The sequence below is a fragment of the Corvus moneduloides genome, chromosome 4 (genome assembly GCF_009650955.1).
Source record: "Corvus moneduloides isolate bCorMon1 chromosome 4, bCorMon1.pri, whole genome shotgun sequence".
NCBI classification, from domain to species: domain Eukaryota; kingdom Metazoa; phylum Chordata; class Aves; order Passeriformes; family Corvidae; genus Corvus; species Corvus moneduloides.
Genome location: NC_045479.1, coordinates 25,972,264 through 25,995,534, shown reverse-complemented (window position 1 = coordinate 25,995,534; position 23,271 = coordinate 25,972,264). Strand labels below are relative to the sequence as shown.

Genomic DNA, 23,271 nt, shown 5'->3' with positions numbered 1-23,271 from the left:
ATCTCCAGGCTGCAGGCATCCTTCCATAACTGTCACTGCTTTGTTCTAGGCTATTTTTCACTTAGAGATAAGGAAAAAAACAGACATTCATACCAGAAACCAGGATTTTTAAAAAGAGTAGTCAAAGTTGATTTTATTGTGATGTGTAGGTAACAGATATGTGCAAGGATAGAACCATGTGAAAAACAAGTCTACCAGAAGATGGGTCCATCAACTCATTGCTAAGGTTAACTATTTATCTTCACAAAATGATACGAAATTTATTACCTGAAGAACACTGGAAAGAGAAGGGCTGCTGAAAACTAAGCACTGTTTAAAATAATTTTCTTAATCAATGTCAGCAGACATTTGCTCTAAAATAATTTGTATCTCAGTGGTGTCAAAGATGAAACCCATAAAACTCCTCTTTAAAAAGAGTAGTTATGTCACTTGTTATCACTTCAAAGATCAGAACAGCTCTTATTGGGGTAATCATAGTGGTTGTCTTCAGGCTTGATGAGTTCAGCACTTGTCACTACAACACAGCTACACTTGCTGAGTGTTTCAGCTACAGCAACTTGAACAGCCCAGCAGTGCCCAGCAGCGCAGCAGTTGCACCCAAGAATGCAGACAAAGCTTGTTATTGGCACCATGAGGTAGGAGATAGCAGACGTTATATTTTTATTGTACTCATACTCTTTTTAATGCATACCAATTTTAGAAGATATGGGTTGGGTTTTTTTCCTATGCTTATCCCAATGGATGTTTCCGTGGGGACACAAAGGATGGTATGGTATTAATGGCAGGTTGAGTTTCAGATTGGTTATATATAATGTGAAAGCTATGGCTGTTGGGTACACATTTTCTGCTATTTGTCTGTATCATGTTCCTGAATGTAGGAATTTACATTTATTAGGTAAGAGTATAAGCCCTACAGCACCTCATTATTTAATTTTTCCAGTAATCTTTGCACTTCAGATCTGTCTATTTACATCTACATTGTTCTTTCGGTGTGTGTTTTCTTACAAAGCCAGCTTATCTTAACAAAGGAAAAGGCAACTGGATTGCTCTTTTAAAATTCTTTTTATGTTGTCTAGTTGAACAAAAATGCTGTTCAAAACTATAAAAGAATGATTTTGCACCAATGTTAATGGTTTGAATACTGACCAATATTTGACAATGGTGGAAGTAGTTCTGCTTTGAAAGCCAACAATGCACAAAAGGCCCTTGCAAAAGTAGATGTTATTCACTCAGTACATGTTATTTCTTCATATGAATGCTGATTTTCTTTTACATGCGGCCCCTGTGCTTTTGTTGCTTTTTAAAACTGTTTATTAGTATCAGTGCCATGGTGTCAGTTGAAGAACAAGTCATCTGAGTAAAACCTGCTTGACTGTAAAACTGCTTCCAAAAGTTGAATTGAAAAGGTCTGAGGTTAAGAGGTTCAGATAATTTTATTTCCTTAATTTCTTTCTCACTTCTGGTTTGGGTGCAGAAGCAGAAGTGGTGAAAAGATATGAAAGTGTCTTGTTTTGCAAGAATGGCAGTTTCCTTTTTCAGGCCCAGGAGATTCAGATAAGCTTTAGAAACCATACTTCTGGAATAATCTCCCAATGTAAATAACAGAAGTGTCGTCTCTTGAACAAAGTCAGCTTGATTAAAGAAAATACATGAAACAGAGGAAAACAGCAGAAGAAACAAAATAGCAACATATCCAGGTTTTACATATGATATATTTAATTATATTTTCAAATATATTACACCAAATCTTTCTTCAGATAAAAGTTACAAATTAAATACAACATCTAAAAATCATAACAAATTAAGGTTTTGCTGTGAATATTTTCAGAAGTGGATTATTGAACAGGCTATCACAGTTAAAAAAACCTAACTAAAACAAACCCGCCCACACTATTTTCCAGACTCAAGGGCAAACATTTTCATTTACCTCAAATCACGCTGCATGTGTCCTAACAAAGTCATCCAGCAATTTCAATGTTACAGTGAAGAGATGTTCGATTTACTGATAGCAGGTCGGACAGTAGAAAGGACGCTTGAAAAGGTGTTTTCTTTCTCCTCTAGTTGAGATTATAAGCCGCCAGCCTCCACATGAAGTTGTCCAGAGAGTTGCTTCAGCTTTTTGAGTCATACTAGACATCCAGTTTTAAATATATGTGGTAAAATTCTCTTTGCTGACCAGTTGCAGGTATTCCAGGGTACCTGATCGGTAGCTGGCTACCCGCGAAAGCTCCCGCGCCTTGGATCCTTCATTTTCCCTTTTCTGAAGACTATTGGTTATCATCTCTGCTAAATCATCTTGCAACCGCTGCTGATTCTCCCTAAAACCAACGGGATGGGAAAAAAAAAAAAAAAAATCAGTGATTCACACGTTTTTAGTGGTCCCTCAGGTCCCCAGAGATTTTTAAACATTTTAATCCATCTTTATCTTAATGACATTCACACACTACTGATAAAAAGTGTGGGCAGGACCAAATTCAGATTCTGAATTTGGGAAGAGAAGTCAGGATTTTCATGTGAGTTTTCCAGATAGTATGGATCAGTGTCTTTGCACAAGAGCTCTGTAAGTGTGTCATTATTGACCTTAAAAAGTCATGATCACTTGCGCAAAAAGGAAGACACGAATTAGATTCAATCCCAATCAAAATAGTTTTTAGCTCTCAACACCATTACTGACACCAGGACTTTAACTATTCAACTTCAGGTTGCCTTCAGTAATAGAGTTGCCATTGTTTCAGAAATTTCTTCAGTGTATTTGGGTTTTGCTGGAGTACCCCACATATGACAATTTTTAAGGGGCAATCTTATATGAGGAAGTGAAAACAAAAACATCACTGTGATCCAGCTCAAGAGATACTTTCCATAGCTGAATTCCAGAACACTAACAATTCAATAATTCTGATAGTCTCGACAGATCATATTAATTTTAAAAAAGGAGTTCTAAGTTTACAAGGGAGAGGTACCATAAGAGGTAGTCTTGACAGTATTTCCAGCTCAACCCAATCACTTGTACTTTCCATTTAAAAAATAACAAAGTTCATGAGATTCTGTAGCAGATTAAAAATTTGATTATGTTTGTTTTGCAAATGCCCTGAGAAAACCCTCATATTCCGCCTTATCTCCTCTTTTCTCTTACACAGTAGGAATAAATGGACAGGGAATTTTATTTGTGCAAAGGACACATTGTGTAAGACTCAAAACATACAGTAGAAGCAATCTGTAACATTTACTCATGCATTTCAGGACAAGGGATCCCAATGTATCTGGCAAACACCAATTTGCAATATCATCACTTCAATTTGTAATGAAACAATGTCCTTTCAGAGTAGACGGCAGCAAATTCCCACTTAGTGAAGAGTGACTGTACAAAGGTGTTTGGAGCAGAAAGTGAGGAACTTCCACATTTAGTGAGTTTGCAGGAAATAAAGAGGTACTCATATACAAAATATACACTAAAAAAATGTAACAAGTTATCCTGACTTCAATTTTGCATAGTTGCTCAAAAACACCACTTCCACTATTGCTGTATTTTATTCAATTCTAATGGAAAATGATGGCTCTGTTCCAGAACATCCACCTCATATTTTTTTTACTGATAACTTCTCTAAGTGTTGGAAAGGAAGCTCTTGTTTAATTTCTAAAGATTTTATTCCTGTGCAGTACTACAGTAACTTTGTCCTCTTTTAGCAGAATAGTAGTTGAAATCCTGCAAGTTTCATTTCTCTTACAAATTCCTCCACAAGAGCTCACAGGCATAACATGGTATTACAGAGAGCTGCACATTCAGTTGTGGTTATCCTCAGTGACAGGTGCCACTAGGACTAAATTTGGGGGAATATTAATGTTTTACATTTTCCTGTCCATCTGTTGCTCTTACCACAACTTCTCCTGTAAGTCTTACACTGCTTCCAAGGCAAAGAACCTGCTAAACATTTTATATAGACAAATAACCTTCAGCACACACATAGTCCCATGTAATGAATATTTATGTGTTTATGTGCACATATGCTATTAAGTCTCTAACTACTGGAGACAAGTTCAATGATATAAAAAATCCACAAGTGCCAAGGAGGAACACTAAAGGCTAAAGCACAAAGAATGGGAACTTCTCCTCCCTTTTCACATATAAAGACCATCTTACACAGAAGGAGGTGTTGGGAGATGGTATTTCTTGTCCTCAGTACCCGTCAACCAGTAGGTAATTTCTGTTCCTCTGCCCTAAATATGTATGACAAAGAAGAGAAAGCACAGTGTTGGGATTAGCATGCAATTTCCTGTAGTTAATTTACTTAAGTAATACTCTATTGCACATTGCCATGTTTGCCTTTGCCTATTTTCAGTAACTGATGCTGACAGCAAAGGATTACAAATCAGAAGTGAGAAGGAGAAGAATGGGGGACATGAAGCTGCACACTCACTTCTTTGTTCCATGACCTGAAACACAAGTTGTGGGAGAGGTGAGCTGTGCTGCCTGCCATCAACTCCCAAGGACAGAAAAGTGGAATAGATTGAAATAAATGGATTGGTAGATACTGGAGCATTACCAAATCAACACTAGGTTCAGCTTCTCTTTCAGCAGATGACTTTACAATCTTCTGTTCCAAATGGTATGTTTCATTTATTCTCCACATCTTTATGTTGCTTTAATTTATGAGTTAGGGAGCTCTTCATCCCGAACCACCAGAGACTGTGATACCAACTGATCAGTAATCCTTGTTCCCCAGCTCTTAATTAGGTTCTGGGGTACTCTCAGCTATACAATACTTTTTACTATCCGTCTTCTCTGTGTTCATGCATGCACATGGTAAAGGTTACCTTCAAGTATGTTTCTCCTCTCTCTTCGTACTGGAATTGGCAGTCTGTTCTTTTCAGGATGTTAATTGTGGAACCGCTTACATGAATCCTTAAAGCTAAAAAAATAAAGAGACAATGAAAGCTCAGCCTGGAAACACATCACATACTCGTATTAGGTATATGTGAAAACTGGTGCAATAGCAGAAGCTCCTTCAATTGTTATCATCATAAATTCTGAGAGCCAAATTAAATGAGAAGCAATTACACTGCTGTATGAAAAATTGGACTCCACTACAGAGCATATCCAGGCAGGTATAGGTGGTACAGCCATTCATCTGAAATACAGGTGACAGTGGTATCTGTAGTAGTTAGAGGTCAAAACAGAAAAGAGTAATTGTGAGTGACCTATATAGAGAATGCTCACATGAAGACACTGGGCAGCAGGAAGAAAAACTGGCTCTTGCCACAGTTCCCTAATGGTGAAGTTGATAACATAATTGCTTTAACTTAAAATACGCAGTCAGTATATTTACACAACAAAGCTGTAATACAATTCTAGGTCAAACTGAAATCTGTGGTTCATAGAGTAAAATTAAATTCCAGACACATAAGTATCATATCTTCCAGAGGAACTCAGGCAGTGAGCCAGCCTACAAACTCCCTGTTACCAGCACTGAAGCATAAACAAGGAACAACTCTTCATTGCCCAGTGAAGTGCCCACTGTCACTTTGGACAATTAAATAATTGGTAATCAAAACAAATAGGGCTTCTTTATCTTTAAAACTTCTGCAAGCTGATAATAAATTGTTCTCGGCTGAAAACAGACACTTGATCACAAATTAACCAATAGCCTTTGGTCCTGTTACACTGAGAGCTAAAATTAAATCCTTACGCAAGCCTGTGGATTCCATCCGCGAAGCTGTGTTTACTGTATCTCCAAACAAACAGTAACGAGGCATTTTTATTCCAACCACACCAGCCGCACATGGACCTAAAAATGGGATGCAGAGAGATAAAAAGGGTGAACCAAGAGACTTGATTTATTTGGCAGGTGTCTCACTGTTGCAGAGCAGTGCAATTCCTGGGGGAACTCTGCGTTCCTCACCAACGGCAATACTTTCTACCTCACTTCCCACAGTATCTTGTGGTCTCCCACTACAAACCAAGCCTAGCTCTGTTATTCTTGCATAATCCAATAAGAGCATAAAAAGGACACAGCTGCACAGTGTTAATTGTATTTAAGCACGATCTCTGTGCAGAAAAAAAGAAGTACATTTATTAACTGTCAGGAAGCAAGAGAAAAATAGAATAAGCTTCATTATGCAGGGGTGCATAGTGGTGCCTCAAGAGGCTTCCCAGTGCCTCAGTCACTTTCTTGGATATGTTCCTCCCCTGGCAGCTGGTGTTGAGGAACTTCCCAAAGTTGTTGAGCTATCTGGAGTTCCCCTTTGACAAAAAGTATTTTTACAGATAAATTAAAACATTAAGTCCTACACAGACTCAACAAAACTTTTTGCCTCCAAAAGCACAAAATACAGGCTTGCATTTTTTGTCTAGATAAGCATAGCTGGCCATGACTGATCTCTGCTTCAGTCAGAGAGAAATAATCTGTGAAGGCTTATTTGATACAACTGGTTTAATCACACCAGGAACAGTGGCTGTTGCTCATCCTAGCTACTGACTTAAGCTGTGAATTAATGGCTATGGGCTATTTCACTACAGCAGGAGCAAAACAGTGACTTATTTACTTCTGTTACTCTTCCTCTATGAACATTTTTTTTCAACCTGATTCTTCATGAGGAGAGCAGTTGTCTATGGCATATATCCCAGATCTTGTATAGGTGTTAATTCTGTTCAAAACCAGGTAACAACATTGTCACTGTTGATCTAGCACTACTGTGTACCAGAGTGAATTCCAATGCGAATCCAAACAGGCAGCCCTGGCAGATGTCTTAGTTCAAAAGATCCCATGAAGCTGAGGATGTCCAGAGCCATCATGGAGATGTCCACTGCGTGCCGGTTGCCATTCCTGTTTGGTAAACCACTCACCACCATGTAAGCATCACCAATGGTCTCCACCTGTGGAAATAAAATCAGAACTCACTATTTGCAGACATAGAAAAGTACATCTTCAGTTAGAAGCAGAAAGATTTTATCAGATCCTTTTGTTCATGACTAAATATTTCTCCCCCAGAGAGCAGGATTGATTCGTTTAAGGTAGCTGACACCATTTGGGTATATGAGTGTTTATAACTATACCCAGCATTCCAATTAATGAATGTGTGACCACCTACTGTAGGAAATTTGGTATAAGTAGGCACAGTGAAAGCATATTGAAACAAAGTAATCCTGACCTGTTTTTCTCTCTTTTGCTTTGCTTAGAAGGCAGATTTCCTTAGCCACCACATCATGCAATTCGGTTTGTGTGTCCACTGGGTGTAAATGAGCAAAAGTACAGAGATAATCACCTTGTACACATCATGATGGTCAAGAATGTGGTCAAAGTTCTTGTAGATATCGTTGAGCATATCTACCACCTCCATAGGGGTGCTGTATTTGCAGAGCGTGGTGAAGCCAACAATGTCACTGAAGTAGATAGTGACTTCTTCAAACAGCTCTGGCTCTACCAGGCCAGTCTCCTTCAAAGATTTTACTACTGGCCTGTGGAAATAGAGAAGGCAGGAAGACAGAGGAGTAGTGTTTACTATTAAAGGTATTTTTTCATGCAACCCAATCACAGTATTGCTTTCTGTGTAAGAAACATCAAATAGTTTGCTGAAAACTGCCATTGCAATCGCATTTTAGATGCCCATAATGCTTTTCAGTCAGGGACCTCAAAGCACTTACTAATGGTAATTAATGCACTACAGACTTTCAAAATCCAAGTGTGTGAATAACCATGAGGAAACTGAGACACAGGCAACTGAGCTTCTTGGTTAAGGTCAGAAACAGGGATATTGAGTAAAATTTAAAACTGAAATTCTGAACTTCCTGACATGTAGACCTAAATTCTACCCATACAATAAGTAAGACCAGACAGTTTTTTCTGTTTTCTCAGCATAGAAGTAATTTCATTATAATAATTACATCAACTCATCTTGATTTCAGATGAGGTATCATAGTCTGATAATTTTATGGAAGAAAAATTCAATACCATGACAGTCAATGCCTATTCAAGAGGTACCTTCATTTTCTTGCAATTCTAAATCCAGAAAAATACCTGTTCCTAGTGGTGGTATTAGAAGAGAATAACTGAAAGAGACACAGAAAATTATAGGTTTTGCACAATGCTGTGTTCCATCTACAATGAAACAGTAATAGAGCGGTAGGAACAACAAAGAGTGGAAGGAGACATGAATTCCTTGTCGTACTGTCTATACAGCCAGATCATTCCTGATTTTCCCCAAAACTGGATTGAACAAGCACTTTGTTTTTTGTGATGAGTCATAAAATCAATACCCTGACTACTGAAATATCCTTGAAGCTAGTAATGACATACCAGGATAGTTCTATTATTCCAAATATGTGCAATACCGAAATTACTGGTATTACCAATATTATAATACCAATAATACTTGTCCTATAGCATGCTCTGAAGAATCCATCTAACCCAGTATGACCCAGCCAACCTCAGCCCCTCTGTTGCATTGCTAAACTCCAGCCTGAAGTTGGACTGCACTCCTGCTCTTCAGCTGAAGACACTCCTTCTACCTAGCAAGGTGCTGGAGCAGAGCAGAGCTCTGTGATGTGGGATCACTGTAGGTCTGTGTTCCCAGGAAGGCAGTGAAAGAGAGGCTTGTGCTGGAAAGGGGGAAACCTGTGCGTGAAGAAATGTTGAGGAAGATAATGGGTCCCAATACCATCTTGGCATGACACTCCACCATAGGGTGGAGAGCTCAGGGACAGCTGCTTCTTATTTCCTTTCTGGCAGGATTAGATTAGATGGAAAGAAAATAGAACATAAACATTAATCCTATCCCCTACTCTGCAAGAATCGGGTGTATGTAAATAAAATGGCAGCGAAAATCCTCCTGGCCAGTTACCTTGGAAGTAACATGAAATTAAGCCTGTCTGCTCTGTCTCGCTCTGCTTTGTACAGCTCTGTCCTTTCCTCCACCAGGTGTTCCAAGTTCCGCGAGTACAGCTGTAGACGCCGGATCAGGGTATCCATGTAGCTTTCATTGGTCTGGCCATGGAAATTACTGCAAATAACAGAATTACACAGGAATCAAGAAGAAAGATGTACATTGTTGAGAGCAGCTAAAAGGAGGCAAAAAAGCAGCAACAGAAAACTTCTTCAGTGTTTGACTTCCCTATAGTTAGAATGCAAAGCGCCTCAAGTGCATCATTCTTTTGCTTGCTTGGAGGCCTTATGTAGATGAATTGAAAGTCTGTAATCCACACTTGTCAGTTGGAGCTGGTAATTCTTAAGGCAGCCTTCAATCACCTAACCCTGCTAATATTGTCAATTCCAGATTACCTTGGGTAATCCAGGAACATACATTTGTAAAAAGTAACTGACAAACTCAAATTCTGAGAGGAAGCTAAAAATAGTAGGTAGAAAATTGCATATAATGTTTAGATGGGGACTTCAGCCAGAAGAATTAAGACAATTTGAGGCTGTCTGATTAGAAGACTGAAGAATACAGTGGAACAATGGACAGCCCCATGGCTAGTTTTACTCACAAAATCCTGCAGACTAAAGCCTACTAACCCCTGGAAGCAGAAGTGTGGTAACATGAGCTGCTCAAACTTGTTTGTCCGGGCAGCCTGCACTCACCAAAGCAGTCTGAAAGTAATTGGGACCAGGCTGACTGGAAGAGTCAGATTAGTATTGCATCCAACTGGCCTTCAAAATTACTCTTTAAACAAATTTTATGTCAGGGATGCATCATCTTAGACCTACATGAAAAGAACACTATATTGTGTGTGACAAGAGGCAACCTTTTTGCTTTTGTAGGATGGAGGTTTAGGAGCTGAACCAGGAGGCCTCTCTATTCAGCTGCAGAAAGGTTATTCAGCTGATACATTCAGTTATGCATATTAGAGTTGTCTTGCCCATGTAAAGTGTAAAATGATGCTGTTGGGGTTTGTTCATGGGGAGAACCTTAAAAACTGGGGAGCAATTTCCTAGGAGAAGTGATTAAAAGCTCACTGTTTGGTCATTGAAATAATTAATTCAGACCAAATTCTGCAGGAACAATGCAGCATTGTGCAGGTGAAAGGCCTGTGTAACCCCACAGGGTTTATCCAGCTATGACCCTTATTATTTTCCCAGAACTTTGTACTACCAAAGCCCTGTAATTAATACTTCTTGTGAGTTACAACTCAAAATTTCTAGTCAGCTTAATTTGGGACCATCCAAACTTTCAAATCATCCTTCAAACATCTATGTGCATTCATTTACCAAAATGTAGATTACATGAGTCACTATACAACTCTTGACTAGAGAGAGGGAGTGAATTACTTGATTGGTTTAAATCCCTAATTATCCAGCTTGCTAGTTCCATAATGTACCAATTTGAGGTAAGGTGATCATCTCACCCTCACTCAGTACATTGTACACAGGTGTATGTATACATATGTACATGCTCCCCTACTTTTCTGCCAAAGAATAAAACAGCATCTAAGTGAAGACACTAGGGTTTTCCACTGACTGAATCATAATCACATCAATTTACACACTTAAAAATATGAGCTTTCTAATACAGGAGGAGTTTGGAGCATCTTAAAAAACAAAGCCCCTGCTTCTCACCTGAATATTTTAGCCAGAGTACTCTCAATTTTCTTAAAGTCAGGCCTTTTCTCTGGATCTTCCTCCCAGCAGCTCTTCACTAGTGTATATACCTTCAAAAAAATTTAAGGAAAAGTCCACCTGAGATATAGACAGAGAGTAGTGCTAAACCGCACTAGTTCGTTACAGAATTTCCAGTTACTCTTGACCAGCAACATACTAAATTGTGTGACTAATTGTCTTGAACCTATGGTTAGAACACTCATTGCAGGCATCTTAACTCTGTGATGAGTAGTGACATGATCTTAACTTGAATTTGCAATACACAAATGAAAGGCAAGTAAATGGATCCAGTCTTGCAGATTGGTGTCAGACACAGTTACTGACATGGTGGTAAATGCTGTGTTAATTATATTTCCAATATCCTGAGTTTGGGATTTTTCTGAAACTGGTGATTCAGCCAAAAAGAATGGGATTCATTGCTGGATATGTGAATATCAACAATACAGACATTTTCACCTGAGCAAGAAGCCATAGGGGCTATATTAGTGGAGAGGGGTATACTTGAGGTGTAATTCATCCCATCTCAAGGATATCTAAAATAGGTGAGAAGAGTGTCACCATATAAATCTCTGTTTCTTTCCAGTGAAATAATTTCCATGAGTCATATTTCACATTGCTGGTAACAACTATAGAATGCAATTTCTTCCCACAAAGTTAGGGCATTTGGCATAAAACACATAGCTTTCACCTTTCCATGATCATGGGCTCTAGTTTGGCCAGGACTTCCACCCTTCACCCAGAAAATGACTTAGTTAATTATTAGCTTACTTCCAGCTGTCTTTCTCCCACTGTTTCCAAGGTCAGGTCTGGTCGGAAAGGCTTCACTTCTTTGCCTCTCTCCACTCTGTAAAGTTTCTCTAATACACGAAAAAGAACAAAGCTTTAAACAAAAAAGCGTAAGGACATTGATTGTGTATAGCAGTCTCTGATGTTACAAGGCACTGTACAAACAGAAGTCTTGAAGACAGTTGCCTCATTTTGTTAGAATTTCAGCTTTGGAGCTTTTCTTAATGTATGGCACAAGACCAAAACAGGCTGGCTTGAAGGCCCCTGAAAGCAAAATGAGTAGAAATGTACATGAGTATTTATTGGTTACGGTAGACATGGTTATGGCATCTTCCCAAATGAATGTTGGGCATTACTAGTGTGCCTCTCAGCATGAAGTATAATTATAGTAACAAACAATGTGAAAAGCCCATTGCAACTTGATCAAAAGTGTGGAGACATACACCGCTCATTAGAGCAGTTCAAATCATCCTGCAGATGCTTAACTTCCTTAAAATGAAGCTGTTAATATAAATGGGTTAAAAGCATTGCATTTGTTAACTCATTTGTACTCTTAGTCATTAAATGCATTCTATGAAAGTTATTTGGACTCTGAACACATCAAAATCAGGCTGCATTTGCACAACTCAATTTAAGCACAGTAAGAGAGCACTAAAGCAAAAATATCTTCCTTTGTCTTTCTCCTGCAGACTTCAAGAATTCTGGGGGAAGGGGTGGGGGGTGGTAAAAAAAAGAAGCAATTTTTTACCTCTGGATAAAAGGAAATTGAAAGGGATCTGTGGATCAGAACAGATTATTTATTAATAATGTCTGATTATATTTGGGATACAATTTTACTGAAGGAAGTATACATCATTCATGTGTAATTATATGAGGAAGGTTTGTAATTGCACTGGTCTACAGCAGCTACAGATGCCTAAACATACCCAATGTGCATGATCACCTTAAAATGATGCAGCAGCATCCAACTTTTTGGTACAGAAATTACAGACTAGAGATGGAGCAGAAAAGTTGAGTCTCCCAAATGCAATAGAGTGGAGAGACTGCTGAGAAGTCTTCTGTGGGCTAAGAGACAGGAAAGTCTGTGTAGGGCTCACGTACGCAGGAGGAATGTTCTGGATTTCCATGCTGGACACAAAACTGAGAGAGGAAGTAACAGCACCTATTAGCAATACTGCAATTAGTCAGTAGCAGAAAGTAGTGGAACAAGGAGGCAGCCTGAATTGAGCATTGGTACATGGCAAGGTTTCACAGTCTTGAGCAGTGAATGAGTTGTTTCTGCAGAAGAGTGGAGTAACCAGACGGAGAACAGCTTCTTGCAGGGATGTCAGTGAAGCAGATGATGACCTAGTTACTTCTACACATTAGAAATCCAGTTCTGTATACCTGTCATGGGACTTCTTTTCTCTCATTAGCAGCAAAATTACTGTACATTAAGTTGATTGATACATATTTTCACGTTGAGTAAATTGGCTCACTGAGTAACTGAAAGTAGAGTTTAGTTTTTCTAAGTTGGTGGATGGAGCTCAGGTGTGGGGTTTTTAAAAGTCTTTTAAAATCTGAACACAGTCCTTGCTGCTGTCATTTAAGCCTGGAGAAGCAGTTATATCAGCTGTCCTGAAATATCAATATCAAGTCTTCTAATTTGCAGAGACTAACTTCTGATAGCCTAGCCACTGAAGGAGTTTCTCTGGTGACTTAAAAACAAAATTAATGTAACAGACAACAGGGACATTTCTTTGTCCATTACCATTGACTCTAATTTGGTTATTTTTTCTCTCTTTTTATCTTGGATGTTTGTAAATTAATGGTCACCCCGAGTTTGAGCTACTGTCTTCCAAAGTTAGATGATGCCACAAACAAAATGCAGAGGTGTTTGAATAAGTATGGTTCACTGTCTTGCTCATCTTGGCTAATGAATGAATCAGGCATTTAAATGAAGAGCCACTTCAGAAATATGTAATAAAATTAATTCCTTTCTGTTACATGAAATTTGATGAACTGATGAACACATTTTACTCAACTTGCGTAATCAAAAGTCAAGAATAATACCAGAAGCCATTAGATCAGCAATATATATCTTAGACATCTACTAATGCTTTTATGGAAAAAAAAAAAAGTTTTGTGGAGAAAACAATCTCCTCACTGAATGGAAAATTTTAAATTTCAGCTGAAATTTACAAAGCAGATTATTTTTTTAAGTTACAGTGGACCCAGACTTACTAGGTTTCACACCTAGTTAATTTATTGTCTTACCTCACATGCTGGTATGTGACCATCTCCAACATCAGCACTTAGATGCTGTCAGGTACCTAGCTTAGGTGCTACAAATTCTTTGAGTTGCATGGATTAACCTAACGCCATTTGAAAGGGACAGTCTTTGCAAAAGGACAGAATACAGTGTTAAGAAACAGGTAAAAGATAAAACAAGGAACCAGGTTCTCACTGTGACAGCCAGGGTCAAACACAGAGCAATGAGGATGCCACCACATCTCAGAAAAGCCAAGAAACACTATGTCTGAGGCTAACTTAATAACCATTAACACAACACAAAAAGACTGTAACTGCTCAAAAAGCAGTTAAAAGAATGTAGTTTGCTATGGTTTTGCTTCACAAGTCAAAATGAGCAAGGTAGGGCATTGCACCTTCCTTTCTCCATGTTGGCAATATTTGTAAAATTCTTGCATTCATGAGGATTGTGTCTGCCTCTTCCCAAGAAAAAGGAATAGAAAGGCCTTATTTTCTCTACCTTTTATTAAGCATGGAATCTTGAAGAGTTTCTTGTAAGGGGAACAGGCATTTCTAATCTCTTTTAAATCTACATTTATGTTATAGAGTTGGTGATGTGAAAAACTGTGTTTCCTGAAATATGAACAGATTTGTGATAATGTAGGATGATGAACATGCCCCAGAAATTATTCTCGAATGTAACTCAGTAAAAGAGCTATTAGGCTGTCGAGCTTCTGCTCTAGATGTTTTAACAAATGTGAGGCGGATCCAACAGAATGACTCAGAGATAAAGGCAACGTCTAAATTTGTTGTTAGTAACTATTGTTAGTCACTAGGAAAATCCCAAACCCACACATGTTTCTGTGTCAGTTCTAGTATATAATAATGTCTGGATTCTGGGAATTGGGATTGACTGGGCTGGATATTGTCTTGGTTTTAGCTAGGGTAGTTAATTTCTTCTCAGAAACGGTTACAGTGTTGTGTTTTGGGTTTGGAGTAAGAATGGTGTTGATAACACACTAATGTTTTGGTTTTTTGATAAGCTGTGTTTCTCCTAAGTCAAGGACTTTTTTTTAACTTGTCTCAGGCTCTGCCAGTGAGGGGGTACACAAAAGAAACTGGGAGAGAGCATAGCTGGGATAGGTGACCCACACTGACCAAAGGGATATTCCATACCAAAGAATGTCATGCCTGGCATATAAACTGGGGGGAGTTACCTGAAAGGGAAGATTATCTGGGTTCAGGAAGGGGGTTTGGGTATTGGTTAGCTGATAGTGAGCAATTTCATTGTTCGTCGCTTGTTTTTCCCTTTTTATTATCATTATCACTATCGTTTATCATTAATATTGTATTTTACTTTATTTTCAATTATTAAACTGTTCTTATCTCAACCTATTAGTCTTACTTTGATTCTCCTCCTCATTCCACCAGGGGGAAGGAGGGTAGAGAGGCGGGGTTGAGCAAGCGACTGCATGGTGCTTAATTCCCAGCTGGGCTTAAAACCAGAACAGCCACTCAAAAACAATGTCAAAAAATGGACAATACAGGGTGTAATGGATGCACTACAGGAGGAGATGATTTTTGTGACAGAAGTTAAATTGCTAAAGTTAATTATAACCAGCTTGAATAAAGTCTGAATTGCCAGTTTTTAAATGCCAGCTGTTCTTATGTCATGCAACTGAGTTTTTGTTATTCTGTGTTGACAATGCTGATTTATTCTGCCTAAAATGAGTGGCATATTACATGTTGTTTACAAGTCAAAATAGAAAAACCTTTGAGGCCTTTAAATGTTACAGTAAGTCCGGACAACATTGTATAATGTTAACTTCTGTAATGCTGTGCTCCAGGTGAGAAGGGAAGAGAAAGGGCAAGAAAACTCAATGCAAACTTTATTTACAGAAAAAGTAGGGACACTTGCCCCCACAGTGAGATCCTTCAAACAGGCTCTTCATTCACCATGCAGGGAAAGGAGCAGCTGTTCAAACAGGTATGAGAGACAGTGCCTTTCACAAAACATGGAGAATAGGTCACTTACAGCTCCAACCGTCCCAGAAGGCTGCAGTAGAGGAGAAATCTGTGGAATTACCTCTGTTGTCCTGGCAATGTGTGGTGTAGAATGTCTCTTTGCGTAGGATGATTTCTTGGGCAATGATCCCATAGCTGTATACATCACCCTTCTGAGATACATCGGCGTGACGGAGATGCTCAGGAGCTGTCCACAGGTCTGAAGATCCAGATGGCAATGGGGGATGATGTAAAGGGGGAAGGGAGAGAAGTAATTGAAAAAAGGGTGATCCTTCTCAGAGCATCCACTGGCTCTAATGATATTTCCTTTTACTCTTTTCATATCCAATCCAGAGCCCACTGGTATTGTGTATTTCCTACTTTAGCATTTTTCTTGAGAAGCTGACATCAGTACAGGTTAGATAAACCTCTGAGGTAGTTTTCAATTTGCTGGGATTTGCTGACCCTGCTACTTTCCACTGTAGATGCAGACTCTTACACCTTCAGAAAAGTTATGTCTATTGGCAATGAACTTGCTTTTCTTAGCTACATTTCACAGGCTTCTTAGAAATAGCCGATGTATCTATATAAGACCAAGGAATGCCAGTGCTATAATAAAAAAACCCTGAGCCATAAACTATTGAGCTAGGAGATGCAAGGAGTTTTTTATGCACAGTGTCTGATGAAAAGACTGCCATATTTCCCAATGGCCTTGATATCATGAAGCTATTGAAACAATTCTCAAGTGCTTTTGAGCCTGACATAATATTACCTGCTCATAACTTTCTTTCTTGAAAGAACTTGCTTTCTTCTCAGAACTTGCTTTCTACAGAAATTATTAATCTGTATTTCTCGTGCAATGAGCACCATTGTACCTCAAAACCAGAATGCTACCATGGTACAACAGCTGTGACATGCTGGTGACATACCGTAACAGTGACCTGAACACAGTGACCCTGAAGACAGTGTTATGATATCAGGCTGTAACATCCAGCCACAATGAATCTGTAGATCTCTTGTGAAACAGTGAGTTTCAAGGACATAGACTGAGTAACCAGAAATTCTGAGGCTGCTTATAAGCAATAGAAGATAAATACATTACAATGTAATAATAATATAAAATTAAATAAGAAACTTTTAAAATTAAGAATGAATAGAACATTTATGTTCAGTGCACTTTTCTTAGTCCTTTTTTATGTTCTTATTGCTCCTCTTGAGTATGTTTGTGTCTGAACGTAAAAACTTTCTCCAAACCAGTTGCAACCAGTTTCTTCTCAGGTCATATGCTGCAGTTACAGCACAGTGCCGTGCTTATTGTACCCCAAGCTCTACTCTACAGATTCATATGACATAATTTCAGATGGGCTCATCTTTTCACTCCAGATCAAGTAAGAAGGAAAAGATGAGTAGAAAGGAGTGTTCTATTTTACAGAAATATTCTATGAATGTGAGGTGAATAAAAAATGTAAAGAAAAGCTATTAATATTATTCCAATCTGCTTGAGCATATATTACTAGATTCCTACCTAAGGAAAGAAAAGCGAGTTATCATTGCATATCAACACAGATTTCTTCAAGAGTTATCAGAGTCATGCTTGTTAATGTTTAAATGATACCACAGAGCACCATAGTAACACATGTATCTAATCAATTACGAGATTTATGGTAAATTAACTGCTTTTTTTCTTCACACAATTTCAGTATTACTGCTGAAGAGAGCTGTTTGCATGAAGGACTTGGATACTGAAAATGTTTCTTATACTGCAGTCACAGGTGAAATCTCTGTTTTCTAAACTAAAAGTTGAATATTCATCTTTCCTTCCTTCTCACACTAATTTCTTTCTCTACCTGCTAGTAATTCTTTCGTTGTGTTATTTAAGTTAAAACAATATAATGGCTGCTATAATATGAATCAAAGTCGCATTGTTTTGTACTGTGTAGAAGATGTAATTAGACCCTACTGGTCTATGAAGATAAGAAAATTCCATTGAGTTGGAAACCATGAAGGAGAGTCCAGTTAGGCATTTTTTACCTTTCCTTGGAGGCAGAATTGAATTACAGCCAAAATCAGTGATCTTCACTACCATGCGATTGTCTACTACACAGTTTGTGGATTTGAGTCGACCATGGACTTCAGTTTTGCTTGAGTGCAGGTAAGACATCCCCTGTGGTTGACAATAAAAGACAAAGAAAGCAAACTACATGTGAGACACTCAGATGTTACCAGACTCAACAAGAATGTGAATATTAGCATAATATCTGTGCAAGTAATTAAATGGACTTCATCTGCAATGTATATGTATAAATCACATTTCCCTTTCATATTATTATTTTACAAAGGAGACTTTCCAAGACATTAGGAACAGTCAGTATTACAAAATAAGGAAATGGATCCTGTCATGGAAGGCCATCCTTCCTTTTAGTTAACAACATGGCATCTTGGGTTTTGTCAACATTAGAACACAATTAAGCAATTAAGGAAATGTATTTCCTCCCACAAAAGTTGTAATTTCACTTGCTATAAATGTTTTCCGGTAAATTAAATATAGATTTCTTGGAATGTCACACAAAGAAGTGCTTCCAACTACATTGGAATGTAGTTGGAACTACATGTTCATCCAACAGACACAACAGGTGTGAGAGGAATTGCTCCTTATGTCTGTGAAGATCGCCATACACCAGAGACGTTATTTGAAACATTGCAGCAGATCCTCTAACTGCAAAGCAGAGGGCTCAAGAGCAGAGTGTTAGATGATGTACAAGGGCTTAGATCAGACAGGGGATCAGACTAGACAGTCATAAAGGTCTCTGCTGACCTGACTGTTTATGGTTTTCTCTGTACAAGTCAATACATACCAGCTATCCATGAGCTAAACTTGAAGCGAGAATGAGGCCTGGCCAATGCAGTTTCACCTTTATTTCCTGAGATTCAGACTCTTGACTCACAACACACACAGGCATACAGAGATGTGTAGCTTGCCCCTTTTTACTCATGGCCTCTGAAATGATCAGATTTAGTCTAAGACACTTAAATATGGTGCAATACATAAGAAGGGGCTAGCACTGAGGCACAGCAGGACAAGACATTATTAAGTGGGCGTCAGCTCAAGAAGGGAGTAGGTATGCTAATTTGTACCCTCTTGCTATTATTTATTCTGTTTCATCTCACTCTTCTGAACTACTTAAACTCACACCTACTTATAGCCTACTGATGGTTGTTCTTCTTCCTATAGTCCTCTTTTCTTTGTGCTCAGTATATGAAGTGCAATCTATATCCTGTGGAAGCCAGAACGGGTATGTAATATCTGTTTAGTTTCTTCTCTGAATGATCTCCCACTTAGACTCCTACATGTATAGCTCATCCTTTTGTGTAACTGGTAGATAGAATTTAATCAGCGTTACAGCTCATGTGGTCATGAATACACTGTATGCCATGCTGGGTTTTCTTTTCAAATACTGGGTTACCCATAATTGGGAATGGATCAGCAAATGCTGAGATCACTGAGAGATCACAAGAGATCACTGAGACATGAGCTGAGTTTTAGGCAGAGCAGATGTATGTCTGAGACACAAGCAGCCTGCAAAAGATGCAATCTCTGAAGAATGTTGTTGGACTGGTTATCCTGTACCTATCTAGACCATGCCAAATTTACAGAGTGTGCGCACACTATACCCAAGGAACACATTTCTTGATTAGGCAGATTTTAGCATGCAGCCCTGATGACGCTACCCAGGATGTTTTGCCTGTTTAGGCCCTATTTTTGTTTTAGGCCCTATTTCCTCCAGCAGCGTCTTCTTCCAGCTCCTGTTTTCATTGGCCACAAAATATTCCCATTGCAGAAGTCCCAGTTAGTATCAGGATCAAATGACAGGCAAAGGTAATTTAGATTTCCTTATCCCAAGGCTTTCTTGTTAACAATTTCTGGAGGCAAAGGTCTTATAGACATACCTGATAAAATTTTCCTCTTTCCTTCCCACTATCCTATGCACCTACCTGAAAACACAGAACCCATTAAGAACCCACAATGTGATTTTCAAAATTTATAATGACTTTCAGTACAATAGTTTCAAATACTTGAGGATTCTTGTAATCTCTGCTCTGGAGCTCCGAACCTTTAGTTCTGACTGACAATCCTTTTTCTGGCACAATGCAAGAATATTACAATCCCTTGCACAATATCCTGCAGCAGCCACTTATTTAATAAATAGCATTGCAACTACAGTGCATGCACTAGTAACTACAAGGCTTGATTACTGCAATTCCCTCTCAGCGGACCTTTCATCAGAGTTCTTTGGTCACATGTAGCCAAATCCATGTAGCTACAAGGTGGTCCTATCAATCCTAGAGGCAGCTACGATAGCAAAAAAAAAAGGGGGAGGGGGAAGTAAATGGAGTAGATTTAGGGCTTCCTCTTTGGCCACCCCACCTTCTCTATTGAACTAGAGACCGCTCCAAGAATAGTCATCACTTTGCTGCTTGTACCAGGGAATACAAGTGATCCAGCCTTTGTTCAGAAAAAGACGCAGCAGCTTCTTGTGCCAGATGAAGAGCAGGCATAGTATGAGGACTGTTTGGGCCATAGTAAAAGCAGAGTGTATGAAAATGGTGGCATGGAGAGGGAGAAGCATCTCAAAAGGAAGGCAAAGAAACTGCTGCACCTGGTCATAGGTATTTTAACAGCCTGGAGAGCTGTGGCTGATCTTGAAAAGGATAGATACTGAGAGAGGAATTGGAGCTGAGAGGCCATGAAATGACTTCTTTAAAAAGAAAAGCAATTCAAGTAAATATAGACAGGATGCTTGGAGGTTTAGAAGATGCGGTTTGGAAAAAGCAATACAAGAATTTCATGGAAATGTCTAGGTCCCAGAAGCTTCACCACAGTATCAAATCAAGGAATAGGAGAGGTTGGCAGATCATCCAAATGACAGTAATTTTCCTCATATTCCTAGGTACATACAAGTTTTCATGAAGAGTTTGTGAACCATCTCTACTAACTAGCTAATAATGCTGAGGAGCCATTCCACATAATGGATGCTGTGTGCCAATCCAGCCTCAAGTGCCACGTCCCCTTTACCAATGGTGCAGCAAATGACTGGCTGTGAATTCTCAGTACGAGTGCAGTCATTGGGCATTTGGTCACTTTTTCAGGGGGACTGGGATTTCTCTCTCCTCATAAACAGAGACAGTACTAATCCTTATTTTCTAAAGAAACATCTGAAGGTGAACTGCAAATAGTTAAAAAATACCCTGGGTTTTGATATGTTTTAAGGAGGAAGGAAAACTCCTCTGCTGCTATTTAAAATGAAACTTAATGCTGAACATTAACTGAACTTGAAAGTCATTAACAAGGCCAACAAACTGTGACAATTTGGATTAAGGGGGCTTTAATAAAGCACAAGATTTTCAATATCTCTTTAGAACAGACACAGTGGAGTCATTCATTGTGGAGACCAAATCTGAACTGGTGCATGTAGGGAAATAGGACCGTCCACCTGCAAACCAGCAATAGGAAGAGAAGAGCAGCCAAGCACTAGCAAAAAGAAGTGATTCTCTACATTATCTGTAGAGGTATAATGAATTATTACACCAGTGAATTACAAAGGCTCCTTAACTACTAACTGAACAGTTACAAGTCTCTAATGCAGAATAGAATTTCCTTTACTATGCATATTGATTTTTCCTACCACAAGGACCTAAAAGGCAAAGATCTGTTGAAAGCTACTGAAAACCAGCTTGGTTTCTATACAAGATTAATTTCTTCCCTCTCAAACTGCTTGAAATGGATAGCTGTAGTGAGAAACTAGACTTTCTCACTCTAGTGAGAAAATCAGGATGGTACATAAACAGATTGTTTAGAAAAAGTTGCTCCCATCTCTGGATACATATTAGAATAATTCCATGATTTGAAAAAATACAGTTTTGCTTTGTATGCTTTACCTGAGGCCACAAAGCAGTGTGTTTTGAGGAGCTTGTGACTGCATAAGCCCTAGTTATTAAAACCATTGGTCAGCAGATTGTAACCCTCTGATCTTTGGGCCACATTTCTTTGGGGTATACTTTATTTGTTTATTTATAAATAGCCCAAAGCCAGTTCTGGTCCCTATTTCCTCCTTCAGTCTGAAAGCCAGTGGCTTCTCCTGCCTCAGATACCTGTCCCCAGAGGAGAAAAGACTGGAAAGGCATACAGCTCTAAGAAAGAAGAAGACCTTGAGAGCGACACTCCTCTGAGGATCAGTTTTGTAAGACAGGACAGGTTGATTAACATTGCACCATCAGCAGTCCACTTACCTTGGCAATATCATACATGACGGAGATTTTAAATTCCCAGTCCATGAACGTGCCATCAGGGTAGGATATTTTATCATTTAAAACATCCTGTGAAGAGAAGTTTTTCAGGGAAAAAGCAGAAGATGAGATATGGGTATCCAAGTTGCACACCTTTCAACCAGCAACTTTGTTTTTTATAGAGAGTACATGCACTAGAACAGAAGTTGAATCAAAAAACCAGGGAATATTAAATATATATTAAGTTTACACAGAGCTAGGAAAGAGGGTTTTGTGCAATTAAGAATAGGTTGTGAATTTGGTCTTGAAAACAAGTCTTTAATAACACAAAATAGCTGAGAAACAAATGGTCAAGTTGTGCAAGAGGAAGGGAGAGGATTTTCCATGTTTTGTGCTCACAGTCCATTTCCCACCAATTTACTCCTAGCTTTACAAGTTCAAAGTAAACTGTTGCTTTATCTATGCCTGCCAGTCGTTTGCAGTTCTTTCAGCCAGGATGACATCCATTGCCAGAAGTAAACTTCCATGAGTATGCCAGTTTACCAGAAAATAACTTAGAGAGAACAATTATTTTGCTGCCTTGCTGTGAGTTTGTTCCAGAGACCACTGCTACTGATGACAGTCTTTGTATGATCACAGAAGCAGAGACAATATACACCCACAGAAGAGCTGATGATTATCACTTCATTATTAGCACTGAAATAATATTGGTAGTAATAAACAATAAGTCTTTCCATAATTTTGCCAGCATCAATTTACTACAATTTATCAATGTTTCTTTTTATAAACAAAAATTAAGGGTTGTTGTCCCGTATAATGCAGAACTTGCCATTTTTCTCCCTTACTAATATGGAATATATACTTTTTTCTGTCCTCACACACTCTGTGGTACATAAGCACATCAGCAGAGACAACAGTTACAGCTTGGAAAATAAAGAAAAAGTTATATCCTATATGCTTCCAATAGGGGAGACAATACAAATACTGGCTGTTGCTGTGACCTGGGCCTGTACTTTTTCTTGGCTCCACCTCACCTCATCCTCTTGCTGCTGAGAACCATTAAAGTGACACAGCAGCACCTGGGGAGGGATGGAGAGAACCAAGCAAGGGAGAGGAAACCACCACTTGCTCAGTCCATGACTGCTGCATGAGGGCCAAAGACACAGAGATGGGGATTTCTTTTCTTTGAAATTTGATAATTTTGGGGTAGAAGGAGACCTTTAAAACTCTTTACCCTCAGAGAACCTCTTTCGCAGTACTCAATCACCCCAAAGATCATGGTGTCTATCTTCACGGTGCCATAGAACTTGGTCAGGTTGTAATAATCAATCTGTAGGAGCTAGAGCAGAAACAGTTCATCTGTTTTTAAAAGCAATCA

General features: G+C 38.8%; 1 protein-coding gene across 1 annotated transcript in view; it reads right to left on the bottom strand.

Annotated features, from left to right (window-relative positions):
- Positions 1 to 1,692: 1,692 nt before the first annotated feature.
- Positions 1,693 to 23,271, bottom strand: part of GUCY2C (guanylate cyclase 2C) — a 44,289-nt gene continuing 22,710 nt past the window's right edge. Inside the window, exons 15-27 of the mRNA XM_032107050.1 lie at positions 23,128 to 23,232; positions 21,897 to 21,983; positions 17,640 to 17,772; positions 15,691 to 15,828; positions 11,358 to 11,446; positions 10,548 to 10,639; positions 8,836 to 8,994; positions 7,261 to 7,453; positions 6,697 to 6,871; positions 5,685 to 5,783; positions 4,813 to 4,907; positions 4,139 to 4,215; positions 1,693 to 2,318 (exon numbers count right to left, since the gene is read on the bottom strand). Coding sequence (XP_031962941.1) covers positions 2,144 to 2,318; positions 4,139 to 4,215; positions 4,813 to 4,907; positions 5,685 to 5,783; positions 6,697 to 6,871; positions 7,261 to 7,453; positions 8,836 to 8,994; positions 10,548 to 10,639; positions 11,358 to 11,446; positions 15,691 to 15,828; positions 17,640 to 17,772; positions 21,897 to 21,983; positions 23,128 to 23,232 — 1,617 coding nt within the window. The 3' untranslated portion in view covers positions 1,693 to 2,143. The remainder of the gene's footprint in view (positions 2,319 to 4,138; positions 4,216 to 4,812; positions 4,908 to 5,684; positions 5,784 to 6,696; positions 6,872 to 7,260; positions 7,454 to 8,835; positions 8,995 to 10,547; positions 10,640 to 11,357; positions 11,447 to 15,690; positions 15,829 to 17,639; positions 17,773 to 21,896; positions 21,984 to 23,127; positions 23,233 to 23,271) is intronic.